The 24,546-nt window shown below is 33.9% G+C and overlaps 1 protein-coding gene across 2 annotated transcripts in view; it reads right to left on the bottom strand.

The window, feature by feature from the left end:
• Window positions 1-1,308: 1,308 nt before the first annotated feature.
• Window positions 1,309-24,546, bottom strand: part of MICU3 (mitochondrial calcium uptake family member 3) — a 79,153-nt gene continuing 55,915 nt past the window's right edge. The window contains exons 9-15 of one of the 2 annotated variants that reach the window (XM_059685557.1): window positions 20,798-20,893; window positions 13,864-13,964; window positions 13,269-13,440; window positions 9,821-9,929; window positions 7,190-7,347; window positions 6,072-6,140; window positions 1,309-4,434 (exon numbers count right to left, since the gene is read on the bottom strand). In XM_059685557.1, the coding sequence (XP_059541540.1) occupies window positions 6,072-6,140; window positions 7,190-7,347; window positions 9,821-9,929; window positions 13,269-13,440; window positions 13,864-13,964; window positions 20,798-20,893 (705 nt within the window). In that variant the 3' untranslated portion in view covers window positions 1,309-4,434. Of the gene's footprint in view, window positions 4,435-6,071; window positions 6,141-7,189; window positions 7,348-9,820; window positions 9,930-11,052; window positions 11,240-13,268; window positions 13,441-13,863; window positions 13,965-20,797; window positions 20,894-24,546 lie in introns of those variants that run through there. The other variant, XM_059685558.1, reaches the window with a different exon arrangement.

Here is a 24,546-nt window from a genome sequence, read left to right as displayed (position 1 = left end):
TGGAGGTGAGTCTGGGATGAATTGATAATAGGTAAAGGAGAACTACACAAAAATTAAGCAGACTGAAAAGGGGAAAATTAACTCTGGGGAAAGTAAGATGTTTAAGGAAGGAAATATAGTAACTGATATTGCACTAATTGATTTATAAAATTATGCTCTAACTATACTGAAAGGATGGGGAAAAGGAAGAGAGAGTGTGTTTGTGTCTTAAAAGGGGTTTGTATAATAAAGCCAAATTCTCATCTCCATTGTAGGAAGTCAACAGTAATGTACTAAAAATAAATTCAATCAAGAAATACTGGTATAAGCACGTTATCTTGAAATATGAAGGCAGGTGCCAAAAGGAACTGCGAAAAGATTAGAAAGCGATCGCCTCTGAGGAGCAGAAACGAGGAAAGAGGAATGCTGTGTTTTACATAAACCCTTTGGAGCTCTTTAACTTTTAACAAATTGTACACATAACTTTGATAAAGATATATTAAAATATAAATCTTTGCAAGAAAAGTGTGTTTTTAACACAGACAGAAGCATATCGTACCCTCTTCTATACCTTGATGTGTTCCCATAAAAGTATCTTGTAGAATCATCTCATATCAGCATGATAAATGAACTTCATTTTTTCTCATAGTTATATACTATTTCATTTACTAGGTATATTTTTGACATGCAAAATTATAAATATATGTATTGGGATATTACTATCCCAGAAGTAAAGTTCTAGATCAAAACTCTGAGATATTTCTGTTTCCCTCTGAACATGTATAGCTTTGTCAGCACTTGCCTCGCACACTTACCAACACTGTATACTATAGAACCACTGTCTTTTCAACCTGGTAAATGAAAGGATGTATTGTCATTATTGCTTTACTGCATTTTTAAACATTTGTTTTTCTAAAAACTGTCTACTAAATCCCAATTAAAAGAAAATCTATATTCATTCAGATCCCTTCTCCATCCTCTTTTTCTTTTCTCTTTTCTTGTGTTCATAAACACGTGTCCTTCCCTTCCTTTCCAAGACTGACACAACTTATCTTTTCCAGAAAACTTTTATAATAATGTTTGTACTTTCTCTGAGCACTGTATATTAATATTCATTAAGTCATAATTTTAGATATATTCCCCAGTTTAAGACGTGTGTCAAAAATACTGATTGTGATATAGAGAATTATAAAGATATACAAAGTAAAGAGAATTATATCTTTGCAGTGAGTTTCATCTTACAATATTTCACAGAATTTAAGATGTGACTCATTGCAAGACATACCATTATTTTATGACTTACTTACAAAGAAAAGAAAAAAACTATGCTTTCTTATCGCTAAAATTTTTATTGTATACTTATTGACTATTACACAATTGGTATTTTTACATCCTTTGGAAGTAAAAGCAGTATGTAAAAATGTTAATTTATTGTATGGCTATAAAGAGTAGGATAATGAGTGTATTTTGAAAACTGGTGAATTTCTAAGAGTCATCTTCTTAAGATGATGCCTACAAAAAAGCCAAAATTAGTACCAAAGGGGCTGTGTTGGTTTAATTATTTTAAGCCATTTAAGCAATCACTTCTGTAGAGCAAAACTGATACTCCATTAAGTCACGTCAACTTTCTGAAAGCTTCTCAGTACCAATGACCACATTATATACAGTATCAATGCCTATTGTACATTTTTAGAGGCTTTATGGCTCTGTGATTTGTTTACCTACAGACGTGTTGTGATTAATTTCATTGGCATGTAGTATGATAGCAGAGGGTATGAGACCAATGGAGGTTTGGTAACCAATAAACAGTTCCGAAGTTTGGAGGTGACAATTTTTTTAAAAGACATTACTCCACAGATAAACATAAAAGCAAGGTACTAAGTTTCTTGATTCAAGAGCAGGTATATTTATTTTCAGATAATATAAGAATGTAAGGTTGCTTTACAGCTATATTTTATAATAAGAACAATAAATTGGAACTTAAGTTAAATGATTTTCTTAATATTAAATGATTCTGAGAGGTACCACAAATCTTTCATCATGTAGACTCTCTGTAAAGAGGATAATACTAAAATTTTATGTATAACTTCACCTTTCCAAAGAATAATTTGTAGAAGGAAATTCTGAGAATACTAGCATAAATGTATTTAGTATATTACTATTTTCAAAGTGCTTAAAATTTTTCATTTGATATAGACAACAATCCAAAGAGTTCTTTTTACCTCTCATTTTAATTAGAGGGTTAAAGTTCATGAGTGATAATATATAGGGAATCATTGTAATTTACTATTCTTTTCCATTTTAATTGACCAGAATATCTCACTTATTCCAATTTTAATATTATGCTACAGTCTTATAAACAAATGAATATCCATTCACTCTGATAAGCAATTATGAATAAAGATCACAATGTAGTATTCCTTGGGAGAATGACAGAATTATAAATAATTTTAATGAGCTAATTTAGTTTTTAATGTGCATTATAAGACTTTCCTAAATGGCAATTTTTCCATGTATGCAAGATAATATAACTTATAGTCAAAGATAAAAGTAAACTGCATTTTTCAATTATTTTAGATAGCAAATAATGTTGAGAACATTCAGGTAAGGTAACATAGACCAGGGTATGTTAAATGAGTGAACAGACATTTTCATTTAGTCAATCAATTGAATCAAACTTGAAAGAAGGTGAAATTAAATTATTATACTACATAGAATCCTCACATTTATGAATCACATTGCTACATCAATGTAATAAATAATATCAGATAAAGAATGTAAAAAGTCAAATACATAGCCAATGCTAATAACATTTTCTTGGAAATAACATTACTTTTATAAATAGGCTGATGCACAGCTATTAATTTCACATTTAATAACTTATAAAAACAAAGTCAGTATTTCCTGTTTTCATATGCAAAAGCAAGGCAATAGCTGGAGTGTGTACAAATGACATCAAATACATCTTGGAAAAGAAGATAAACGTATATATCTTTTACATATAATACATTAACATATTAATTTAAACTTATTGTTCTACTTTTGTTGTATAGTAATCTTTTATAAATGAAACTTTTCAATTGAACAGATTTCCATTAAGTACTATCAAATTTTCTCCATGTGAAAGTCTAATGTTGCTATTTCTTAAACAGTTTTTCTTTTATCTTTTAAGACATATTCTGAAATAATGAAGTACATTAAATTATTCATTATTACTATTTGTTATCGCTTTTGCAGGTGGTCCTTTTGCAAGAAACAATATTAACTTCTACCTAATATTTACATAAGTCCTTAAACCATTTTATATTAGTCTTTTACAGTACTCATTTGGATGCTATAGACATTTATTAACAATGTGCAATAAGTTACAAATTGTAAGATATGATTTTTAGATGAACAAAAATAGATCCAGAGACAAATGGCAGGGAGGTGGGAAGGGGGGTTTAGAGAGCAACCAAAGGACCTGTATGCATGCATATTAGCATAGCCAATGGACACAGACACTGGGGCGGTGGGGACTTGCCCGTGGTGGGAATGGTTTGGGGGGGGGGGCGGGAGGAAGGGCGGGGGGGCATGTCGATTGGGGAAGAAGAAGACATATGTAAAACTTAAGATAAAAAAAAGAAAAAAAGATATGATTTTCACTAGTGCTATTAACGTACACCATCTGTAATCAGGAGCAGCATCATGTTAAAACAATAATGACAATGACGGTGACTGATGCTACAACTACCACTATTCTACCACCAACATAGGACGATTTTTGAGAAAAAAAATCTACATTTTAAATTTCTTTACTGTATACATAAAAGAATACTAGACATTCTGTTGACTTTGATAAATGAATAAAAACTTCAAAAAAAACTTTATATGACTAAAACAATACCTTGTTAATTTAGTAGTTTTAAAAGATAAAAGTACAGTGTAAATCATCATATTGTATAGTATTTTAATTTCTATTTGTTTTTCAGAACACTTTCAATGTAACTGAACATTAGATAAATAATAGGGATTTATCAACAATTCTAAGGCCCTAAGCTAAATCTTAAGGAATATTCGTTTTCTTAAAATAAGTTCACAGTCTAAAACCAAAAAAATATGTCACTGTTCTTTTTTAAGTGATCTAGGTTCCAGGAGTCATACATTATTTTGAGGTTAGGCAAATTTCTAATAAATTTTAAAATACATTCTTATATAGTCAGTGGAAGTATCTATGTACTTCTGAAAGGAATGAAAAAGTGCAAAGTTCAGTAAATCAAGGCAAAAGCTTAGCCAGATAACATACAGCATTTGTAGTTAGTATGAAGATGCATTTTATCTGTCTTATATTCAAGAATTCAGTTCAAGAAAAAATATAATTAGCATTTCACCTTTTCCTTCATTTCTGTTTTCTGAAATTACTGCTTCTTGCATTTGTTATGTAGAGAAATTCTTTAAACTTTGCTTTACAAGAACCTAATTAAAAAATATAAGCAATATTTATTTAGCATGAAATTCAGAGGTGATGACATTAATCAAATATTATTATGATAATATGAAACAGTAAGGCACATAATAAAAACACCGAACAGAAAATACAAGGATCAAAAGACTTAATCATAAAACATTTCTTTTAATTTAAAAGTTCAGTGTTTTGTTTAGTAACTTGTCTAGTTCTCAGTCCTTTCAAGGTCTAGAAAAAATGTAGTCCTTTTTACCTATGGTTCTATGAACTACAACATAGAATCAATAGCGTCAGAGTGACACTATGACAAATTAGTTGAGTACACTACCTATATGAACATGTACATGGTATGGTCCTATGTTTTCTAATGTTCAGTTTAAGTTCTTACAGGGCAGTATCAAGTTCTTTAAAACAAAGATTAGGAAGATGGTTTGTTAGCTCAGTCACAACAGTTATCACCTCAGATGAATGATTAGCCTACTTGCCACTAAACAGTTTAGACCAGCATTTCCCAGGATGGGCTCCATAAAACATTAGGCCTCAAAGCTACTTTGCGAAATACAGAATACTGCCGTTTTCTTTTAGAGACACAAATGCATAATAAAATCCCATAAGTTCTAAGGAGGACGGAACCTATTTAACTATGTTTATTATATTTCTCTAACTTACTTAACTAAACTTTAAAAATAATATGCATCAATATCGCTTGGAACAATTTTGGTAATACTGCTATAACAAATATAAATGTTTCCAGCTTGAAAAAACAGCAATAAATGTATTTTTGCAATTAGAGACCTACCTAATTGGAACCCATAATCGACCAACATTTTATAGTTATAGGTGACTTATAGAAGAGAAAAGGAAAAACAAATCGCTCATTTTGGAGATCAGCAACAAGTATGAGACATTTCTTTGGGTTGAACAAACTGAATGAGCCTCCTGTATCTTCCTCACCTATGGCATTCTACAGGGATAGTTTGGAAAATAATAAGATGTCTTTGCCATCAGACAAAATGAGGTTCAAACCCGAGTTTGCGACTTATTAGCGCATGTTATCTTGGGCAAATGACTCATTAAGCTTCTATTTTCTCGGTGGTTAAACGGGATATCTGTGAGGATTAAATGAGAGTCTACAGGTGGAAGAATACCTAATATAGTGCCAAGCATCTAAAATAACTCTACAAAGATTAGCTTCTATTATTGTAGCAGACATTGGGAATAATGATCCTAAAAAATAGTAAAAAATATTCCTTAGATGTTAATGATTCCACATTATAATAGTCGAATATGAAGTTATTATTTTATGTCTACTCAGATACAAAGTTGCAGGTTAAACAGAATCATTTTCAATCAAGACATTTCAAGAGACTAGCAATTGGATGAGTATTTAAATCAGGCTTATTTCACACCTTAATAGAGGCAAAGTAATTCTTTGTTATAATGATTAATTCATCAACTGAATTACTAAATAAAATAAAGTTACTAAAATAAAATCATTAACAGAGTAATTCTTAGTTTGAATTAGTGACCTAAAAATTAAAAATAAAATGTATTTCTCTTAGTTATTTCCTAAATGTCACAGCAGAAAAATAAATCATGGCCCTTCCTTTATTGTTATTGAACAATTTAGACAGAGAAGCTAACATACTTATCTGCTATGCAGTTCCTTCTTCAGACAGGATTTGAAAGTGGGATACTTCTGAACTGTTTTATAACCCTGTGGAACAGAGGATTAAAAAATGTAAAAGTCAATGAAATGTTACGGGGCCACAAATATGCAATAAATAAAGCAAAAAATAAAACACACAACAACTAAGAGAAAAATGCAGCATCAGAGGTTTATAGCATAGTTTACACTTTAATTTGATATCGCTACTCTAAAATTTCTGAGGAAGAATAAATAATTTTCAATACATGCCCTTTTAGGTACTTGTGCCATAATTTCAAATGTTAATGACTGGCCGCTAGGTGGCAGTTAAGTACACAGTATCGTTACCAAAACAGCTTGGATTTTAAAAAATCACTAAAAATGTTTAAAAACATTGTCTATGATGAATCTTGATTTTATTGTATATATAACTTTTTCTCTTTTTAAATGTATAATACTTAGGGGTATTCCTACCAAAGAGGGATAACTGCATATTCTAGCTGTTAATAGAAATATTTTTTCTTTTCCCATTTTTAGCACCACCTACAAATATGCTACATATCTAAACATTTATTGATCATGCTATATTTCATTCTTTAAAATATACTTGAGGATAAAAATCTGAATTTTTCATATTATTTTACAGTGTAAGTTGTTAATAGGAAGAATCAGCAGACAAAAAATGTTTTTACTTTATTTTCTATATGAAAAGTGCTGAATATATGGTGACTTAAGCATCTCAGTTGCCTAGTGGAAATCTGCATCATGTAAAATGAGAAATAGTGGTATTCCTTTGTATACTAACAAGTTTGATAGCAAGTGTGCAGATTAATTAATAAAAAATATTTGGCAACTTTTGCCCCCACAAATTGGGACGAAGACATTGAACTACTTGATTATGAAATTAAGTTATTAATATTCAAACGGATTTCATATTTAAAAAAGCATTGTCTTTTATCACTTCAAATTGTTTCTGCAAGTAGGTAGGGCCTTATATCTTTCTTTTCAAGTATAACATTTTATGAAAAATGTATATAAATTGTTTCTGAAACTTAGGTGGATTTTTCCCTTTCAGTTTAAAAAAATAATATCAATAGGGTTGAAATATGTAGGTTTACCCGGAATCCTCTATGGAGTCTGTCTTTCATAATTCCAATAAATTCTTTATAACTTAATTGATCATCTTTGTCAACATCAAAAATCTTGAAGACTGTGTTCACTAAATGTGGTGAAAGTTTGAGACCAGTAGCCACATAGACAGCACGCTTAAATTCATCTAGATAAATGTTACAGAAAAGGAGTAAGCCATTATTATTTTTATAATATTAATTACTAAAAAGGTTATAAAATACATTTTTTTTCCCTAAACACATGGGTCATGATCTTATGTAACATGACTTTTCATTAATCATGCTATCTTTTAGAAAACAAAAACTTTTTGTAGTTTTTAAAATTTATTTATTATTGAAAGTATTAGATGTCCCCACCCCATTGACCCCCTCCCCACCGTCTTCCCCACTGCATAGGCCTTCACCACACTATTGTCTGTGTCCATGGGTTATGCATACATGCATGTAAATTCTTTGGTTAATCTCTTCCCACCCACCCCAACCCCACCTTCCCTCTGAGATTCGTCAGTGTGTTCCATGCTTCTGTGTCTCTGGATCTATTCTGTTCATCATTTTATTTTATTCATTAGATTCCATGTATGAGTGAGATCAGTTGATACTAGCCTTTCTCTGACTGTCTTATTTTGCTTAGTATAATACTCTCCAGGTCCCTCCATGCTGTCTCAAAGGGTAAGAGAGCCTTCTTTTTTACAGCTGCATAGCATTCCATGGTGTAAAAGTACCATGTCCTTTTTTATCAAGCTTTCGTAGTTTTAATTTAAAGGGCCAAGAATAACTGTATTTTAGTTTAATATGCATTCATATTCAATGAATGTTTAATGAGCACCTACTATCAGTGACAGATACTTTAGTTCTCTTACAGTTCCAATAGGAGATGAGACATCTGCCCAAATAACCATACACAGGACCACACAAAGTACCAACAAAGCACTATGAGAATTTGGAAATGAGTGATTACTTCTGTCTGTAGCGTGGAGTAGGGAAAGGAGAGAGAAGAGCAGTGAATAGAAAAAGCTGCAATTTTGTATCTGAGCTGAGCCCGAAGGATAGAAGATTTCAGCTTGTAGAGATGAGAAATGGCAGATGAGATGACATGCGCAAAGGCATGGAGGATTCAGGAGGGTATAAAACACGTTCAGAAAACAAGGAGCAGTCTGGACATACAAGAGCTGGAGAAGCTCTGTACAGGGACTTTGAGGTGAGGAACCTGTATATTCTTCAACAGGCAGCTGGGGAACTAAAGCGGATTTTTAGCCATAGCAGGCATGTAGAAAGGCTAAAATCAGTGTTTTCAAAAGATTATTCTCTGAGTTGTCTAAGAAATATTGGAGAGGGATGTGGGTATTGGCAGGAATACCAGATCCTTTTAAGAGGTAATAATAACCTGAATTAAGGTGCTAGCAGTGACAACAGAAAATAAAGAGATAGATATATTCCTAGCACCTGCAAAAGTACACAATCGATTTTTTCCATTTCCCAGTTCCACAAAGTGAAACAGTAACTGTCCATTCTGAACCAGACTTTTTTTTCTCTTGTGGTTGATTAGTAGTTTTATCATGGTAGTAAACGCTAGTCTGGAATGGCTGGGTTCCTTCACGAAAATGGGTTGAATTGAGAAGATGCCCTATTTGAACATCTAGAATAAACCAAAGGTAAAATGACAAATTCTCAGGTTTCTCTTCCTCAGTGAATAAATGAGTGGAGCCACATGAGGGACTCACTCTCCACGCTTTGGGAGAGAGAATTATTATTAGTGCTCACGGGCTGCAGTTTGGCCTCTCCCGGGAGCTTGGCAATAAAACAAAGTTCTGTCCCCTTAGGTTACATTTGGAAAATGGATTATGGCAGACACAGGTCAAATCAGAAAGTCCTTGTATGGCAAGAATATTTAAAAAGGATATTGCCATGAGGGAAGAAAGGAGAGTAGTTATGGCCATAGAATTCTAGAAAAGGACTTGACTTGTTGGTCTACCTATAGGGAAAGAAAGAGCTGGTTCTGAGGTCAACAGCACTGGATTCTATGACAGTTGTATTTCTTTGTAAAATTAAGCAAAACTGACATTCAATTTTACATACCATTCTTAAAACATGGTTACTGTGAGTCCATAGCTAAGAGGGGGCCTTTGTTGACAAAATGCAGGTTTCTGAGCCACAGGGATTGTGGGTAACATGCATCATCCTGTGATGATGGCTGAGGCATGACTAGCTGGCTCTTCTATAAGTAGACACACATCCTTCAATGTTACCAAGCAGTCATGAGGTGCTTTTCTCTTTGAACTTTTACAAACATCAGCTTCCCCCCATAGTAAGAAATGAAGGGCAATAACATTTTTGTTTATTTATTGAACTTATTGGGGTGACACTGGTTAATAAAATTATATAGATTTTAGGTGTATAATTCTGTAATACATCATCTGCATATTGCATATTGTTATACAAATATTTAGCCTATTTCCCTAAACTCTGCTTAGGGAAAACAGATTTCCCATTGAAGAACACAACAAACTTTCAGGCAACTGATGGCTGATATGCTATTATATCTAATTAATTTGCTGTCAAGTCCCTAGAAACAATGTAGGGTTATTTTTTGCTTTTAATTTTTGAAAGATTATTACTTACCTTGCCCTATAGAACGACTTGCAAAGTTATACATATTCAAGGCTATTGCAAAATCTTCTAGGTTGTTCAAAAACTGGAAAAATGACCTGAATTCATCAAATGTGATGCCCTATATTGAGAAAATATATGTAAATAGATTTTAGTGTGGCCAAATTTATTAAAATAAATACCTACACTTACTAGAAAGAAATAGACTAACCATGTGCAATATAACTTGCAAGTCAACATTTCTAGGGCACATTCTGAAACCTTTCTCCAGATAGAATGTAAAATTCACTCAGATTTTTTTTTTAACTTGGCAGTGTTGCTACCACTAGCAATGTTAGGTGAAAATATTTTAAAAATACTCTTATATCAGCACAAAGTTCCAAAAAATTGCTACAATGAAAATGGATAGAAAAGCTTCAATTTCAAAACCTCTGCATAGGAGGCCTGAATTTTTTAAACCCTGAAAGTAAATATGATGATGAAGGAAAAAAGAATAGTTTTAAAAAGACACCTAAAAAAAATGTCCACTGTACATATACTCATTAAATATAATTTAACATTGTATGATGATCATCAATATCTTTATAATGACAATGAAAAATGAAAATAAGCCAACAGTAGTGTATTTTTACTTGCTCCTGCTGCGAGAGCATGGCCAGCACAGCAGGAGGAAGCATAGTGACTGTACGTACAGCTCAGAGAGGCCTGATGCAGGGCTTGGTGTGTGATCATGGACAGGACTCTGGAATGTCATTTACATAAGCTACAATTATTGCCACTACTATTACTTGAATTAAATAGGGAAGTTATTTAAAATAAGTACCACATATTTCAGATAATACAAATTTGGGCATCAAGAGCTGCATTTAATTAAGTGTTCTACTCAGTAAATTACTGTGATTGAAAGAAAAAGTAAACTGAAAAGAGCAAGGGCCAAGAGCTTAAGCTTAACCAATTCTGACCTGAATGTAGGGGAAGGCATACTAAGAAGGCTGCACTGGAAAGCTAGAGAAAAAAACCAGAAGAGCCTATTTTCATGCAAGCCAACTACTGATTAAGTGGTTTATTATCAAAATAATATTTATTGTAAGTTTCTTATCAAAGTTTTATATACATTATTACCACTTTAATTACAATCCCTCTTTATTTGCAAGGAGAATCCTCACTGTCTTTTCACATTTTTCTCTTTCTCTTTTCTTACATTCAGGGTCGGCTGTTCCAAACCTGAATTCTGCTTTGTGACCCAATCCCACCTGTCATGTTTCCAGAGAGGACCATTCGAATCAATTAGGGAGATGGAGCCAGAAGGGGTTTGTCCCGCTGTGGAGAGCTTGTTGCCAGGGAAACTGGTCACTGCTCAGGCTCTGAATCAGTGTATGCTGCGACCAGTGCCACAGCAACAGTCTCTGTCTCGGGGTGACATGTTAATTGCTAGTAAAAGTGAAAAACAGGAGGATGGGATATTTTTAAGCAAATTGTAAATATAAATGTCAATGCTTTCAGGGAGAATACTATCTATTTTCTTCCTGTCTCTGGGCATTTAAGAAAATTTCTATCAGTTCTCTGGCTAACCACTAAGATAATGGAACATAATCATTAGCAACTGTACATGACAAATGAACTGTGGAAGAGAATCTGATTTCCAGAGTTACTACATTATAATATTCAAATGTTTAGTTTTTAGCAAAAATTATAATGAGTATAAAGAAATAGAAAAAATATGTCAACAGAAACCAATCCTGAGGAAGCTCAGACACTGGACTAAAAAGAAAAAGAAAAGGACTTTGAACAAATTGTCTTAAATATGCTCAAAAGAGCTAAAGGAAACCATGAACAAAGAACTAAAGGAAATCAGGAAAACTATGTATTAACAAAATAATTAAACAGAAATTGTAAAACAAGAAACCAAAAAAAAAAAAAAAATTCCGGAGCTGAAAAGTATAGTAACAGAAATGAAAAACTCACTAGAGGTTCAAAAGTAGATTTGAGTGAGAAGAAGAAAGAGACAATGAACTTAAAGACAGGACAACTGAAATTATTCAATCTGAAGAGCAGAAAGAAAAAAGCATGAAGAAAAATGCACAGAGCCTAAGGAACCTGGGGACACCATATAATGTGTATCAATATATACATTACTAGAGGCCTGGTGCAGTGATTGTTAAAGCAGGTCCATAAGTCACTAGACTGGGAAATCATAACGTCTCTACTGTTAATTCCTCCCCAACTAGCAAGTGCCCTCACCAGTTTGAGCCGTAGTTTTCTTGACTGTACAAGGATGGGATTGAAAAGGTGATCGCTTTAAGATGCTTTCAGGTTCTGACACCCCGGGATCTTTCCCCCCATTGCAGAATTGTTCATCATATTCGAGTTAACTGCCTAGCACTCTCAAAGGGTTTGATCATCAAATTTGGGACATCATTGGAGAGATTCACTGTTTTTCTTTTTTTTTTCTTTTTTTTCTCAAAGATACCATTTACTGGTCATCAGCAATGTGAAGAGGCCCAACACGGGATCAGGTTTCCCTCACCTTCCTCAGCACTGTAGGATTCTTTAAGGCCCTAAAAATACCCTAGTAATTTGACATAATACAATTTCAATATTTATTTTTAGGGAAGTGTCTATGAATAAAAAAAAATCAGTTTAACATGTAAAACTGATAAAAGACCCCTAACTGAGAGATTATGTAAAACTAATGGCCAAATACATCGAGTCCTTTTTTCTCCTGGAGAATTGTCACCAGGTATCCATTTTATACAAAGTCAAACTATTTGCAAGTCTTTCTTGGATAGATTACCTTGATCCTTCTACAAACACAAATAGAAGGCAATATATCCAAAACATCCCATGCTTGACGGGGTGCTTGTAACACCAGTTCTATTTGGTTGCAACGATGCATTCAAATACCACTAGATAATGCACAACTGCACAGAATTGCTGACAAAACACTTGCTACTAAACAAACAGACAATCAGTTGTTCCAGGTCCTTAACCATTCATGCCATCCAAACTCTTTGAAAAACCTCACTTCAACTGCTGATAAGATCATTCACTCACCAATGGCCATCTTCAAATGACCTTTTACTAAGGATGTTATAAAAATGAATCAATTGTGACTGATGTCAATATAAACTGCTTTGTATGAGGTGATGTTTATATAGTAGTCACAGCCTATAGTTCAGCAGAATTCTCTTGAAAAATGATATTCATAATTTGAATAAAATAATTGTTAACCACCTTATGGGTTTTTAGCATATCTAAGAAAAATATGAATACCTACCCAGAATTTTAAATTAAGCCATTTTTAAAATTTAGCCAGAAAACTTAGGACATATAGGAAAAAAATATCCAAAGTATCTATTAATTCACAGAGCAAAAGAACTAACAAAACATTATATTTATAGACTTATATAATTAAAAGATAATAGCACATGTAATAAAGTAAAAATAGGGTATTAGATACCTTTTCTTCAGCTATACTGTAACGCACATTTTCCAAAAATACGGATGTATTTTCCACATTTGTATATCGTAAAAGAATATGAGCAAAATCTTCTTCACTGATGGTATTCATTCCATTAGAATAGGAAAGGAATTCTATTTCTAAAACTTCTGTTTGGAGGTTATCCATGAATCTATGACAAGAATGGATAAAGAATGGATAAGATAAATGAAGAGTGTTGATGGTAACAGACGGCACTCAGCCTCTCAGGGCTTTGGCTTCCGCATCAGTAAAATGGGGATAACAAAAAACCTTGCAGGGTAGTGATGAGACTTAAAGGAGTTAACATGTGATGTGTAGTGTTGGCTGCAGTACTTCTGAATGTATAGGAAATAACAATCCAGATATCCATACATTTTTTTTTTATCATTCAGTAATTTCCTATTATTCTTATCAATAAAACCACTGGTATAAAGGTACTCACAGAAGTGGATATTTGTTAAACATAGTACCTCAAGTTAAGATGAAAGCAGAGAAAAGGTATCACTGCACTAGGTGTTTCTGACTTTAGCATGTTAACATTCTTTTTCAACACAAATATAAAAATTAAGCTCACCTATAAAAATCTTCAAAGTTGAGCTCAGCTTTTCCTTTCTTTCCAAAAAAGTGTACAAGAAGTGTGGTATCTGTTACCAAACTCATAATGTCATCAGCACGCTTAAAAAAAAAAATCACAATTTAAAGGTTAGCTGTAATGAGCAAACAGAGGATACCCAATATCTCTCAAAGAATTTTATCAACATATAAATATCCAGGATATAAGTATATTAACATTAGAATGAAAAGTGTAAGACTGTATTAATAAATGCCATTACAGTTAAAATGAAGTTCAAAATTAGAAAACAGAAATATGAACAAAACCTATCTTTATCCTAAAAAATTTTTAAAGACATGATTATATATTTTAGGAAGTTTCCTACCTCAAATTATGCAAAAAAGGTACCTATATTTTAAATTATTTAAACTAGTTGAACTCTTTTAGTAATCACCTAAATATTTTATTTGTACTTAAGTAATTTATAGTGGAATTTTCTTAATCAACATGAAAATCCTTTTTTTTAGGATGTTCAAAATAGATACAGTCTTCAGATGTATAGAACATATGGGGCTGACAAAGACATGGTCTCAAGCTTTACAAAAGAACTTAGAGTATAATACTTTACTGCATTCCATATTTATGGTAATTTAGGTAGAAGATACTATAATTTGGAATAGAAACTACACTAGTAATACTTTGAAATTTACATCAGCTACAGTTTTTTCAAAGAAAAGTCTTACATTTTTTGAAAAATTCCAGAGGGTATTTCCTTTCCCATTCAACTTGATAAACCAAGTTCCAACAAGTGTATTCTTAAAGTAGCTTAATTATAGTCCTTATAAAGTTCAATGGCTTGTGGAAAATCTTCATTATTTCCTTTTATGTAGCTTTATAGGTTTTTCCTTTCTTTCCCCTGCTTCCCTCCCACTATCCCTCCTTTCCTCCCACCTTCCATTTCTGTTCCAGTCCTTTCTTTTTCTTCCCTTCCTTCTTCATTTGGCCATTAACTCATACCTATCTTAGAAATTCAGGTAAAAAATGATAAATTTCACATAACTGTACCTTTCCCATATATTATACTGCAAATTAAGAGTTATATAATATCTACCATTTTCTCTATTAAAAGGGACATATTTGAAATGTATTACTTCTCGGCCAGAACCCTGACAATAAGTACTCCATAAAAAACACACACATAGGAAACAGAAAGCATATACTCTTTTACAAAGGATCAGTCCTTTTCTCTTCTTTCACATTCTAAATTTTGGTAATTCTTTGATTCTTTATAGCCCTCTTTCATGAAGATAGCTATTTTATCCTACATAACATTTACTAGTATAGGATCTTTATTTCATTTCTCCCTAAACCAAATATTATTCTTTTCTAAAGACTAGTATGGGGTTATACTCTTCCCTCCAGCATGCCCGCTTTGAATCCATGACACCTTTTCTAAAGTGATTTCTCTGCTACACTGATTACTCCTCTCTCTCTAAAAACTCCAACATGTAGGATATCTTCAGCTTTATATGATCTAAAATTGTTGACATTCTCAGTAATCTAATCTATTTGTATTTAAGTAATTTAGTTTGAATTTTTCAAAATGATCTCTAGCATATAACTCCTTATTAATTGGTATAGAAGATCTCTACTATTTCCCAACTTAGTTTGCTGAGAAGTAGTCCCAAGTATTCTCAGGAGTTGGAATAATCAAGAAGTTCCCTACAAGGCCGGGAGGGTTGGGGGGCAGGAGGTAGTGGGGTAAGAGATCAACTAAAGGACTTGTATGCATGCATATAAGCATAACCAATGGACATAAGACACTGGGTGATAGGGGAGGCTAGGGGACTGTCTAGGGCGGGGGGATAAAATGGATACATATGTAATACCCTTTGTAATACTTTAAGCAATAAAAAAAAAAAAAAAAAAAAGAAGTTCCCTACAGTACAACCAACATCTCTGAAGATCTGATTGCTAGAGGGAAAATAACACAGCCCAAAAAACAGGTGTCATATACCACCTTTTAAATATATCATACTAGAGGCCTGGTGCACGAAATTCAAGCGGGGGGGGGGTCCCCTCAGCCCAGCCTGCACCCTCTCCAATCCAAGACCCCTTGGGGGATGTCCAACTGCTGGTTTAGGCCCGATCCTGAACATCTCTTTCACAATCCTGGACCATTGGCTCCTAATCGCTCACCTGCCTGCCTGCCTGGTTGCCCCCAACTACTCCCCCTGCTGACCTAGGTGCCCCCAGCTGCTCCCCCCTGCCAGCCTGGTTGCCCCTCATGGCCCTCCTGCCGGCCTGGTCACTCCATGCAGCCTGCTGTTCAGTCGTTTGGTCGTCCCTCACTAACCCCCCTGCCGGCCTGGTCGTAGGCAGCCATCTTGTGAGGGTGTGAGGGTTAATTTGCATATTACCTCTTTATTATATAGGATTAGTGATGCCAGCTTTTCAGGGCTCCATATATGGCAGATTAGTGTAATTTTGAGTATACTGCTCAAAAGGGACTACTACTTCACCAGTAGCTGTAGGTTGAGAACGCAGACTGCTGGAATGGAAACGGCAGGATTTAAAATCAGATGACCTGGGTTCACTGACTTTCTGACTTTCAACTACCTTTTCTGTGAAATGGGAATAACCCTATCTATAATAACAATTCTGAGGATAAAATTAGAATATGTGTTTAAAAGAAATATACAAAGATTCTGATTGGCAACCGTAAGATGCTTTGAGAAAAAGCGTAAGACCTTGAGGGGAGTGGCAGGAAAGATATCTCATGTTTATTATAGACATTTTTTTGTGATAGTATACAATCAAGTCTAATCAGTTTATTACCCACAGAACAGCTTAAATTAGTAGGAGAAGGAAATATTTGAGAAGGCATGCCTAAAAGGAGCATAAGAGTGAAAGACCTAGCCAATCAGAAGTCAGCATGAAGAACTGGGGTAGCCATCTAGCAGCTAAAAGAACGAAATGTGGAAGGACAAAATAGATCAGAGGAGGAGGGTTGGTGTTTTAGAAAGCTGTTTACTTCACAAATAAGCAGTAGTGTGGTGAGCAAATACGATGAAGCGCAGGAGTCAGAGTCTGGCTTTGAGTCCTGACTTTTTTCTTTATTAGTTTAAGTGACTATGGTGAAGTCAGTCTCTCTGAGGATATTATCCTCAGGAATAACAAAGTATCCTATATGATAAAAGTGTAGTATGCAAATTGTCCCCTCGACCGGGAGTTCGTCTGGGAGTTCGACCAGGGGGTAGCTGGGGGAAGGGAGGGAGGCCCTGGCCGGCAGCCGCTAGGGACCCTATCAGTGCATGGATTTTGTGCACTGAGCCTCCAGTCTACTATAAAGGATTATTGCATTAGATAACACATGTAAATCATTTAGCACTTTAACTGGCATATTGTAAAGGCCCAATAAGTGTTAGCTATTATTATTTTGGCCAAATCCATTTATTTTTAGAAGTTTAGATAGAAAAGATAATAATGTTGAAGCTTAATGTAAAAAAAAAAGATTTTTACGTGGTACACTTTAACTTGTTATTGAAGCTATACATATAATATTATATAGATCTGAAAAAAAGATGCCTTAAAATGAGAGATTACAGAAAGACCCAAAGTTAGTGAACTCAGATAACACATTATGGAATGCTTTCTGTAGTGCCGTGCTGTCCTTTACCTCGAGACCTAACACACGGGAATAAGATGGCTTTGTTTAACACAGGTTTAAATAATGACCTCATTCAGCCAGTTTTTCTCATGCCCACAGAGCACAGCGGATCTTCATTTACAGTCTTTCATCATGAAAATCTTATTAGACTTAGGTTGCACTTATCCAGATAATCCAGAGCCACAGAGGCATAAGTAAAAGTTTGACATTAGAGAGAAAAATTAGAAAATGGGAATGGTGAAAACTGCCCCCCTTCAATGAAACGGAGTACTGTTGGGAGTCACTGAAAACTACACCAGAGTCCTTGGTATCCTAACAATGTTATATAACTTGCATCACAGGAGGGCTGGGACAAAAATAGAGACTTCATCCCTTTGATTCTTGTGCTCATTGTTAGACTAAAATGAATTCAGGTGTTTTCATAAGAAAGCAAGAAACTGCCACAAAAGAACCCCAGGGGTCATTTACATGAAAGGCCATTATCTAACTTTGTTTTGATGAAAACTTACTTTAAATGGTTTCATAAAAAATGAAATAAATTAGTAAATTTGCATGAAATAAAAATATCAAACTATTAAAAGAAAGAGTTTTAAGGATATCATTTCAACATATTTTTACTGATTCCAGTGTGATAATCTTATCAAGCTCTATCCCAGGGCTGGAGGGATTGTTGGCAGAGGTTCTGAATAACCTACTGAAATTTAGTAAGGATGAGTAAAGTTTAAAGCAAACAAAAAATTTTTAATTTCATCTATAAAACTCAAAATAGTTTTTATAATTTGGTATTCAAACTGTGCTCAACAGTTGTTTGAGAGGCTTACGTAAATGTATTACCTATTATTTTGGTTAGAAAGTAGTGTTAGCTATGGCATATTAAATTTTCATTACAATATGGTTTTACTATAATTGAAAAATCATCTCTTGTTAGAAACAGCTCTGGCATAAGAATATGGAAGGCTAATCTCAAATTTACCTACAATATTTGAAGAAAAATGCTTATCTCAAGATTTACATTTTAAATATACAAGAAACAAAGAAATAAAAATAGATTTCTAAGCTTTCTTTCTGAACCAATTTGAATCCTGAAATACTGATATTATGAACAAGTCAGTGTTACACCAGCATCAGTAGTCACCTATAAGGAATTAGAATGAGTTGTAACTTAACATAGTTAATTCTGTTATCCTCTCTAATGTGGGAAGGTGGTAACAGACAATTCCCAAATAATTATTTTCCTTTGGAATATAGCTTGTTTTGTTTTCTTTTCTACTTTCTCTTCTCCATAAGATTTACTTTCATGATGCTTGAATAAATTCATTCATTAATTTAGCATAAGCTGATTATAGTGTGGATTGGCTATAGCCAACAGTGTGCTAGTAAACTGGTGCTCCTGGACAAAAAGCCCAATGGGTGGTGTTTGCCCATTTCTATGGTATTAATACTCCCATCATGGGCATTTTCAAGGTACCCACGAGATTTAACAGGATGATGAGTTAGGAAGAGCTGTGCAGAACTAGCTGTGGGAAGCCAAAAAACCAGCTCCATCACACCTCTGCCAGAGTGATAAACACCTTCAAAAGAACCTATAATCACAATTTTTGAGTGTACGTAAGAGTTTCCTGGTCTTCTGATACTAAACCTCCAGGATATAAATTAAATTCAACATCTAATGCACAGATTGTGTTGAATTGAGATTTTCTAAAAGAGTTAAATGAGATTAAAGATAGGCTGGAGGCTGAGAGGTGGTCAGACTAGAATGGGGAGGGACAACAGTGACTTGAGTAGACTTGACTAGAAGCGAGGCCACAGTGGCTCATAGAGGCTCAAAGGGCTGGTGTCCCAAGTGGCTCTTACTTTTAGGCTCTGGAAAGCAAAGGCTCACAGTAGTGCCTTCGCTTTGTGCCTGCACAAATGATCACAGAATTAAGCACTTCCAATGTGTGTCTGCACAGATGATTAGAACTAAGTACCTCTAAATTATCTATAAGTGGAACGTCTATTACCACTTCATGCCTACAAATAGTTCGAATTTAAAAGGTAATTTAAAAGAGTAATTGCTCACCATAATTATACCATATTGATATATCAAACACAGTTTAGAGATAGGATAAAAGCTTTATTTCTTTTGGGACTTTAAAATTGAACATAACTGACAAAAAATGAACATTTCTAAGTGTTTGCCCTAGTCTAAAGGTATCATTTGAGTAACACTGTATATATAAATAACAGAAATTACACCTAATCCAGTTTACTTCTCTAGATATTTTTAGGTGTAACTTTTAAAAGTCAAACTTTAGAAAAAGAAATGAGAAATCAACTTTACAAAGAAAAAGCTAATGAGAGCTATATCTGCTAGTATTTACTGAAAAGTCCTTTGTTGTAAGATGATAGCCATCTCTAAAGTTCTTTAAAAAAATCTCAATAGAAACCATAAAATAACTCCTGGCCAGGTAGCTCAGTTGGTTAGAGCAACGTCCTGATCGAACCAAGGTTGTAGGTTTAATCACTGATCAGGGCACAAACATGTATGAACTAATAAATGCATAAATAAGTGGGAGTCTCTCAAGTCAACAAGAAAAAGATTATTTAAAAAACATAAATTAGTGTTTAATCCACAAGACACAGCCCAGCTTTTAAAATGACAAATCCCTATGAACAGCGGCATAATCAGAGCGGGGTGGTGGAGCAGTCTCAGTGCAGCAATAAGGTGTGTGTCTCAATAAAATTCAAAACCAGCATGAATAACAGTTGGTGTGCTTTTTATTTTCCACGCAATAAACAATGTCAAGAGGAAATGCTCTCCCTTCCTTGACTGCTCCTACCACACGTGCTCCACACTAAGCTACTCTCTATTGATATTAGGAAACTTAATTGTTTAAATCTTCCATAACTCTAGCAATTAGCTATCTTTTACCAAAGTTAAGTTTCATCATTTCATGAAATATTGCAAGTTATAAGGTTAGAAGAATCTGTGAAACTATGAAACAGCATTTTCAAATTTTCTTAAGTTAAAAATAACAATACTTCCTTTTAATTAAGTTGGAAAGTCATGTTTTCTACAACAAGCAAGTTGATTTAACATAGATATAGGTCATCTTGCAGTCTCTGCCAGCATAGCTGACATACTCAAATACACCACTTACACATAGAAATTGCTGCTTTACTGGAGGAAAGGAAAAAGATAAAATATATCTTTGGCTCCATCACTATGACTCTAAAATAAAACAAGGCCGAGATGAACAAAATGGCAAATAATACAACAACCTGGTCGAGGTTTAATTATACCTCTGCGAGGTCTGAAAACAGTGCTTGGCTTGTATTACGTCTCAATGTATCCCAGTAGCTTCTGGAGACAAGTTCCTCAGCATCTGGTTTAAGTACCTGTAGAAGTTTTAAGAAGCACAACTGAAATCTAAAAGGTAGTCACAAAGAATGACAATTTATACACTTTAAATCTTTTCACCCAACCTTGAAAAGAAAACACATTAGCTTACCTTCTTTTGTTTTCTACTGCACACAACAGTATTATATTACATTGCCGGTAAACCCTGGGTATTTTCAAAGGTGTAATGGTATATAACCACTCTTTCTAAGTACAATGTGGCTTTGTCAAAAAGAATCATATTCTTCACCCCTCCCCCAAGCCCTTCTACTGAAACATGTGTAACTTCTAAGAAAGTGTGAAATAAAAATTTTATTCATGCCTGATGTGAAGTCAATTCATTTGTAGAAGATCTCGGGAATTTTGTAGCAACCAATAAAAGCCATGATTAATTTAAAAATGAATTATTGTTGGCTGGCATACTTTGTGTTAGTGCATCAAAGAATCAAAATGACCGTATCCACACTTTAGAGAAACAAAATTTAAACTAATCTGAAATTTGTCAAAAAGAAATAAGCCAGTTTACTCAAAGCTCTTCAGGGATTTGATAGGTGTGTCTGTAGATATATACTACATATATCTATGATATATACTACATATAAGGTACTTGATATTTGCCATAAGGAGAGAACACTAGCTTCTACCTCAGTATTGGCTAGTTTGAAGAAGAGGATATCTAGACTAAGAAGTGTAGTCTAATCTTCATATGAAAATGCAGAACTACAAGCGTAAGAGTTTATAAAGACTCAGAAATAATTAAATGTAAGTTTCTGTCCAGGTTTACCAGGGAAGGCTTCCCAGGTTCTTGGGCTTGGGATTCTTTGATTATTGTGGGAAGAAAATGCAGCACGTACACTTAGGAGTAGCAGCTGATGACGAGAGCACTTTTATTTATGTGTGTGTGTGTGTGTTAATTTTTAAAAGTCTGATGCCACTAATAAAATTATAACGCATCTGAGAATTATTTCAAAGATCCAAGTTTCAATTCATTATTAACTTGAAAGCACTGCCTATTGCCCGTATTTGAATAAAATCTTTAAACATGTTAATAGTACAGTATTATTCAGCAGGAGTCACGTATATAACATGGACATATTTATTACCATAAGTGTAAGTTTAGCCATATGACATTTTGCTCATCACTCCCTTTAGTAACTAAAGAAGCTTTAACTAAAATTATAAGCTAAATAAGTAAAATGAGCTGAATATAGAACTAACACAGTTCACTTTCTTTTATATAGGTATGGTAGAACCTCAATAAATGGTAGCCAGATTAAACAGTGTGCCAATATTATCTAAACATTTTGAACATGGATATACTGTTAAATTGTAACTTAGAAGGTTAATATATGATAAAGAAAAGGGTGATTAAATCTATCAAGCTAGAAAATAAGACTTACTATATTATTCTTAGGAGGGTTACAGGAATGACTTGCTTTGTGAAGCCTCTTCCCTACTTCCAAACACTTGTCAACATCACACACACACACACACACACACACACACACACACACACACACACACACACTGATGACATTAGACAAATATTTACAACCTGTTAAGGGATGAAATCAATTTTATAAACTTTACTGACATGGAGCTCTATCGAAAAAAACATATTTCCTGTGCATAGAAAAGAGGTAAGTATACTCCAATATACTGATTACCTCTGAATGGTGGCATTAGAATATTTTTTATTTTCTCCTTTTCGCGTTGCTATATTTTAAAATAAGAATGTGTATTTATCTATCAGGATAATATATCACTTTTTAAAAAATACATTTTATTGATTTTTTAGAGAGGAAGGGAGAGGGATAGAGAGTTAGAAACATCCATGAGAGAGAAACATCCATCGGCTGCCTCCTGCACCCCCCGCACTGCGGATGTGCCCACAACCAAGGTGCATGCCCTTGACCGGACTCGAACCTGGGACCCTTCAGTTCACAGGCCAAAGCTCCATCCACTGAGTCAAACCGGTTAGAGTGAAGATAATATATATCACTTTTTAAAACAAAATAAAAGTCTTATTTAGAACATAACAGCTTAATAGTCACCTCCTGCAGAAAGCTTCCCCACTTTTTATTTAGCTTCAGGTTAAATTTTGCTAGAATATACAACGGAATGGCTGCATTAAAGAGTCTTTTAAATTATAAAGTTTCTGAGGGAAGGGACAATGTTCTCACAGTAACTACTGTCATGCCTTGTGTTAAATAAATATATGGCATGCAATTGCAGGGAAATATGGCTAATATATCAGTGGTTTTCCTGGCACAGTCATAGATTCCTATATGTGTGTCTGTTCAGGAGCCAATATTTTATTATTTAATTAATGGCTTGGATGATGTAATTAAGAGTAAATTTTCAGAACATGCAAAACTAGTAGAAATTTTTAATACCAGAAAAATATAATAGAATATTTAAAATAAACTTAAGGTAGCCATAAAATTAGAATAGATTTTAATAGCAAAAAATGCAAAGCAAACACAAAATCAGAACAAACACATGCAGGCTAAGGAAAGACTGATAGGGGAATATGCCCAAATATAACTGAGTGCTGTGATTATAAAACAGGTATTATAATGTTTTGATATGCAAATAGTAAAAAAACTGGCAAAGAATTTCTTCAGTCTTAGTGTCTCTGATGACTCTGTGAGCTTTAGGCCTCCTTAACAGAGTGTAAGGTAGGTCTACGCCTTTATTAAAAGAGGTAAAAGACAGATAGTTCAGTGAATATTAAAGAATAAAAGTAAACAATCTTCATATTTGAGAGGTTCAATAAATTTTGTAACAGGTAATAGTAAAAAGGATGTTATAGAATTGTAGAACACCAAAGGCAAAAAAAATCTTAAAAGTAGCAAGAAAGAAAAGACTATCTACAAAAGAATAATAATTAGACTTAGAACTGACTTTTCAATGTCAATAATAGAAGCCAGAAGACTGGAATAATATCATAATTTGCTGAGAATAAGTGTCAACCTATAACAATATATCTAGTAAAATTATCGTTCAAAATAAGGGCATATATACATATATTGAATCATTATGTTGTATACCTGAAACCAATATGTTATATGTCAATCATACCTCAATTAAAAATCAGAAAAAAACCACCCCGAAATCATAGAAACATAACAGATGAGTGGTTGCCTGAGGTGGGGAAGGAATGGGCAGTAGGTGAAGGTGGTTAAAAAGGAAGGAACTCCTACCATTTGCAACAGCATGGATGGAGCAGGAGAGCATTATGCTAAGTCAGAGAAACTGATGAACAAAACTGATGAACAAAAACAGATCCAGAGACAGAGAAGCATCAATCAGATGCTCAAACCTCAGAGGGAAGGTAGGGGAGGGTGGGAATAAGGGGGAGAGATCAACCAAAGGACTTGTATGCATGCATATAAGCCTAACCAATGGACACTGAGAGTGGGGGGGGGGGGGATGAGGGCATAAGCTGGGGGGGTGGGAGTGGCTGGGGTGAGGTCAATGGGGGGAAAAGGAGACTTATGTAATACTTTAAACAATAAAGAATTTAAATTAAAAAGTTTTAATTTCAAAAGAAAGAAAAAAAAGAATGTACTTGCTGAAGAATAAACTTATAATTTTGTTAAACTGACCTTTGAGCATACATCTTTTCAATATTTGGTGTGGTGAGCCT

The sequence above is a fragment of the Myotis daubentonii genome, chromosome 2, assembly GCF_963259705.1.
Source record: "Myotis daubentonii chromosome 2, mMyoDau2.1, whole genome shotgun sequence".
Classification (NCBI taxonomy): Eukaryota; Metazoa; Chordata; class Mammalia; order Chiroptera; family Vespertilionidae; genus Myotis; species Myotis daubentonii.
The sequence above is the reverse complement of the archived record's forward strand: the minus strand, read 5'-3'. Positions and strand labels throughout refer to the sequence as shown.